This window comes from Melospiza melodia, chromosome 1 (genome assembly GCF_035770615.1).
Source record: "Melospiza melodia melodia isolate bMelMel2 chromosome 1, bMelMel2.pri, whole genome shotgun sequence".
In the NCBI taxonomy this organism is placed as follows: domain Eukaryota; kingdom Metazoa; phylum Chordata; class Aves; order Passeriformes; family Passerellidae; genus Melospiza; species Melospiza melodia.
This window is the reverse complement of record NC_086194.1, coordinates 135215716-135221715: the sequence shown is the minus strand read 5'-3', so window position 1 is coordinate 135221715 and position 6000 is coordinate 135215716. Positions and strand designations below refer to the sequence as shown.

At 47.9% G+C, this 6000-nt stretch overlaps 1 protein-coding gene across 1 annotated transcript; it reads left to right on the top strand.

The window, feature by feature from the left end:
- Positions 1-304: 304 nt before the first annotated feature.
- On the top strand, positions 305-5176 carry PENK (proenkephalin). Its single transcript, XM_063169046.1, is given in 4 exon segments — positions 305-529; positions 532-671; positions 1163-1304; positions 4194-5176. Coding segments are annotated over 4 exon segments (1173 nt in total). The 3' UTR covers positions 4860-5176.
- The last annotated feature ends 824 nt before the right edge of the window (positions 5177-6000 follow it).

Below are 6000 nucleotides of genomic sequence, written 5' to 3'. Positions count from 1 at the left end.
AAAACCACAAAAAACTCCCAAATTTCCCAAACTCAGTCCCGCTCTCCGCGTTGTGCGAGGCTCTTTGGGGAGCCTGCTCCGCTGCCCGGGGAATGGGGTTAGCTCCGAGGGGCTGCCGCAGCCCCGGGGCGCCTTTCCCGGTCCCTCACGCCCACCCCCGCATGACTCACGGGCTGTCTCATTCCCCGCCCGCCCCCGGCTAAACTTCCCCCGGTAACTTTGGCGGGGCCGGTTCGGCGCTGCCCCTCCCCGGTGGCAGGGGCACACACACACCCCCTCATCCCGGGCCCCGCTGGAGTCACGGATGGCGGGGCGGTGGTGCCGGGGGGGATGTCGTAGCGGCCGCGTCAGCGGGAGCCCGACGGCGATTGGGGGAGGCCGCCCTGTCCCCGCGGTCCCCAATTATAAAGTGCCGCCGCCGCCGCCCGCACACGCTCTGCAGCGGCGCGCCCGGCCCCGGCAGCGGGCTCGGCTCGGCGCCCTCGCTGGAGCTGCCAGCAGGCCCGGCCCGGCCCGGCTCGGCTCGGCTCGGCTCTGCCCGGCCTGCCTCCCCCGGGGCTTCTCCGTAGGCTGCTCGGTCTCGCTATAAACATCAGTGGCTCCGACGCCGCGGCTTCAGCAAGGCGCAGCTCCTTTCTCTCAGCAACTCCCGGGAGCCCCGAGGGCAGCGTGTGTGAGTGAGGAGCTGCTCTGCCCGCGGCCGGGACCGGGAAGGGCCGGGGCGGCTCTGCCGGGGCTGGTGCCGGTGTTGGGGAGGCTGCTCGGGGCATCCCGGTGGGAAACCCATCCCGGGAGGGGCCGGGATCCCGTCCGTGCCGCTTCGCGGTCCCTTCTCCCCCTGCGGTGCCGGCTTTGGCAGGCAGGGAGGGATAAAGTGTTTGGGGACGAGCACTGTCACCAAACGGGGTCTTCTGGGCGCTTCATCCTCCGGGTGCGCTCCCGATCCGGACGCAGGTCAGTTGCCTTGCAGCAGCCAAGCGCCCGCTTGGTTAAAGCTCCCGCTTACCTCGCAAGCGCCATCACGCCCGCTCTAAAAAGCGTGAGTTTAGCGGAGTTGGTTTGAGCCCTTTCACGCCGCCTTCTCCTTCTCCGAGGCTGGGGGAGGCCGTGCCGGGGTGGGAGTGGGAGGAGGCGGCTGCCGGCTGACCTCTCCTTCTCGCAGCCCCATGGCGTTGCTCCTGAGACTCGGCTGCTCGCTGCTGGCCCTCAGCACCTGCCTGCTCCCGAGGGCCCGCGCCGACTGCGGCCGCGACTGCGCCGCCTGCGCCTACCACCTGGGACCCCGCGCCGGCATCCACCCCCTGGTAAGCGGCACCGGGGCCGGGAGCGCCTCCGAGCCCTGGATCCCCGCGGCCGGGCCGCTTCCCCGCTAACTTTGGAGGGAGGAAAGGGGGAGCGGGGAAAAACAGCGAAATAAGAAAAATAAATAGTGGGGGAAGTGACCGGGGTCGCTTGGAAGACGCTTTTTCTGAAGAGGGGAGAGAGGGAGAAGTGGGTTTAGGGGCGCTGGGCAGAGGGCGAGGAGCGAGCGGAGAGCACTGATAGAAACCCAGAGCGCCCCGAGGAGCCCCGGTCCCTCCCGTCCCTCCCGCTGCCCGACGGCGAGAGGCGGCCTCGGGAACGGGGACGAGCGACACCGCCGAGCAGCCCCGCGGGCAGCCAGGGAAAGGCCGAATGAAAACGTAAGGAGGAAGGGAAATCCGACCGGAGAGGGCATCTCTGCAAGGGACGGAGGGGACGCTGCCCCTCCAGGGCATTCCAGCACCGACAGGACGGGGGGAAGGCGAGCGGAACGGGAGGGAGGGTCCCGACCCTTGTCCGCTGGCTCCATGGTAAGATGAGCTCTCTCCGGGCAGGACGGCTGTCGAGCTGAAAAGATCTGCCTGAAGTCTCACTAAAAAAAAGTGTGTTTAACGCCTATTTGAGTAGCAGTACCTTCGCTGTTCCTCCTCTCCTCACGGTGCTGCACAGCGTTAGGAATATACCTGTGGAAGATGCTGGCTTAGACAAACTGTGCTAAGTCCAGAATGAGGGAGACTGGGGATGGGGGTTATCTGTAATTCTTATGGTGTTGAAATAATTTTAAAGAATAGTCATAGAGGAAATTCAACTTGAAATCTAAAGATTGGGCTTCAGTGCAAGTCTGAGGTCCCTCTTCCCTTCCTGAAGAAGGTGGGAAGTCTGGCTGCCAAGTACTTTGCCAGTGGCATCGGTTGTTCCTGACCTCAAACACACACACATTGAGGCATTGTGCTCTCGGCACATCTAAATGATCTTAAAAATTTGTTCCTCTCATGTCACTGGTTACTTGGGATCATGCAAAAGGAAGGGCTGGGCTCGCTAGCCTTACACAGAATTAGGAACCACTGAGTACTTCTACTTACTCCAAAAGCTCAAGAGCTCTTTACCATAGCAGGCTCAAAAGGGCAATATTATTTGGACAGCTGGCCAAACAGTTCCCTCTACTTTTTTCTTTCTTTTTTTTTTTTTTTTTTCTCTCTGCTTACATTAGCTTTCAATCAAACTTTAGTTTTAATATCAACTAGGGTAAAAGAAGTGGTAGTTTGCCCTTATGGAGGGAGGGTTTTTCAGAGTATATATTCTGCATGTCTATTTTGACAGTCTCTCTTGCACACCTTCAGTAGTCATTAAAGAAAGAATCAATGTTCTGTTCTGTAAGAATGTTTATTAACTAAACAGGTAAAGAAGCAATGTAGCATATCTTGTATTTGTCAAACATGTACAAACAATTCTTGGAAACTATTGTTTCTAGGAATTAGTATCTAGTAACATAATAACTGAATTTATTATCCTGGATTTGTTAGATGCCAGACATTTCACGCTGTACCTGGTCACTTACGTTTATGAAGTATGTTCATCTGACAATAGGAGGTTATTAAAACTAATTGAGGAAGAGAGAGACCTATTCTTTCTTTGATTTAGAGCAATTCAGACTGAAGCTGAAATCTTACTCTCCCTACAGCATGACTATAATATATAGTAATCAGCATGTAGTGGCAGTTAAATTATTGTATTACAAAATATATAAATCCCTTTAATTTTCTTGTGATCATACCAAAAAAGTCATATATAAATTTCTTAGAGTAAAGTGAGGCTGAAGAGACAGACTTTGCAGTGGACAATAAGCTATCAGACAGTGCTATGCTGGAGTTTAATTTCACATTTTAAAGTATGTTAGGATCCCTAGAACATATCATCTATAGTCAGAATGAGTGTTTCTCTTATTGAAAATATTGATGATTTTTCTTTACCCATTGTGGTATGAAAACCACAGGCAAGAAGAAACAACACTGGAATCACCTCATTTTACAACTTAAGGGTATGGCTGCACAAGAAGTAAATTCCCCTGACACAAGAGAGATAAGAGTAGCTAATAACCATGTTATTATCATCACAAGACAGGTTATGAGATATGCATAAGGTACTGAAAGCTTTTTTCATGTTGTAGCTTGACAATTTTTCAATACAGTCAGAAACAACACAGCTTAGGATTTTTTTCTGTCTCTTTGATGATCACTGCTTTCCAGCTAGCAAAACTAGAACTTTGATCCTACCCTAAGAGAGCCTGTATTTCTACATTTCTATTGGTACATGTTGGAATGATCTATTCCAACATGTACAACGAGAAACAAATGGCAACACACAGCCTTTAAAGCTATGCAGTGTATTGAAGATCCTGAACAGTGCAGCACAGCTGGCTTCTTTGCAATGACCATGCTGTGCAGCTTTGCTAAAGTTTCTGAATTATACTTTCAATTATGAAGATTGAATACATTTCTACACTTGCATTATGAAGCAAACAACAATTGGTTTTTAGCTTCCCAGTAGTAAATTTTAAAAAATAAATCATAACTCTCACAAGTGTAAGGCAGATACAGGAACCGTACTTTTGGCTTCCTTTGAAACAGAAGCATAATGGCAACCTTAACATAGAGGATCCACAATTCACATTATCTTGTAGTGGAGACTACCTGGTCCTTCAGAGAGGGATATGAAGAGCTTCAAACCAGACAGGTACCAAACCAGCTGTTCCCAAAGAGCATTTCTTCCAAGCCGCTCACAGAGAGGCTCGCTCATGCTCTTTTATAACAATCTTATAAATCTAAGATAAGGTCGTAGCGAGGTGATAGTTACTATCAAATAATTCTCAGCGAACCACATCCATTTTTCAGGCGTGTACACTAGAATGCGAAGGAAAACTGCCTTCTGCCAAAGCCTGGGAGACCTGCAAGGAGCTCTTGCAACTGGCAAAGCTGGATCTTTCTGAGGATGGCAACATTGCTCCAGGAGACAAGAAAGAGCTGGACGAGAACCATTTGCTTGCGAAGAAGTACGGAGGCTTCATGAAAAGATACGGGGGTTTCATGAAGAAAATGGATGAGCTCTATCGGGCAGAGCCAGAGGATGAAGCTAATGGAGGAGAAATCCTGGCTAAGAGGTATGGAGGGTTTATGAAGAAAGACTCGGATGACGATGCCCTTGCCAACTCCTCTGACCTCCTGAAGGAGCTTCTGGGAACAGGGGATAACCCCGAAGCAGCGCACTACCGAGACGTAAATGAAAACGATGGCGATGTCAGCAAAAGATACGGAGGCTTCATGAGAAGCACAAAGCGCAGCCCTGAGTTGGAAGACGAGGCCAAAGAGCTGCAAAAGAGATATGGTGGCTTCATGAGAAGAGTGGGCAGGCCAGAGTGGTGGCTGGATTACCAGAAACGATATGGTGGGTTCCTTAAGCGCTTTGCCGACTCCATTCTCCCTTCAGAAGAAGATGGGGAAACTTATTCCAAAGAAGTCCCAGAGATGGAAAAGAGATATGGTGGTTTTATGAGATTTTAATACCTTTCCCTTTATCCCTTTTGTCCTAAATGAGAAAGACTGCCTTATTTGTCATAATTTATTGTAACGTGTTGCTTGTACTGTACAGTTTTTTACTGTCCTTGGTTAATGATGCAAACTGCGATTTGTTGTTTCAGGTTCTGTGTTCTTTCAAGTCAAATAACTACTTTCTGGTTTAGTCAAGTTTCAGTCTGTATTGTAATTTCCATGCTAGAACTATTTTGATTACTGTATTTGTTTTCTTTAAAGAGGAACTACATCTACAGTAGAGTTGCTTAACTGTACATACAATAAATTCTTCATCCTAACTGCAAAAATTCTGAAGTGCTATTTTTTCTGTCATTTAATCAAATATCATCTCAATTTTTCTTTAAGCCATCAGAGCAATGCCAACCTTTTTTTCCGCAATTACAGAATTTGTAGTGCACACACAACAGTTTAAATATACTTTTGTCTTTAGTTTTCTGTTTCTTAGAACACTAAAATAATAAATTATTTTAATCAGTTAACAGAATAAATATTTAAAGCCTAAATTTATAATTCACAGTGTTAAACAATTGACATTAAAAAAATAAAAAATCCTAAGTGTGTTAGACTTTAAGCCCTAAAATAATTTCTCCAGTGTACAACACAGTTATATGCTTGATTAGTTACATCTTTGATATACATACATCCACTATAGGGTTGTATACATGGCCTTTAAAATAATAAACACTAATTTAAGAAGTGGTAAGATATTTGTGCAAAATAAACATGACTTGAAATTGCATAGAAATACTCGATTTTGCAGGGCACCTGACAAATGTTTTTCCATGGAATAGTTTTGTCTTTCATTCCTCACTTTGGCACAACTGAAGTATAGGAAAGTGCTGGTCAGACTTCTGTGTTTCAAACAAAGGCAGTATAAGTAAATCTGAGAACAAACAGAAAAGCCAATGCTAACACTGTAGTTCCTTTGCAATTTACACAGGTAGCACTTACATCAAAGGCCATATCTCATTCCAGTGTACAACTCCTCCCAAAATCCTGACTGTCCTCCTCTATTCCTAGTCTGTGAGCAGTTTTCCTCCACCTATTGCTATTAGTTACTTGTCACTTCCCACCTAAACTAACGTGATGAAAATTGCCTTGGCCATGGCAC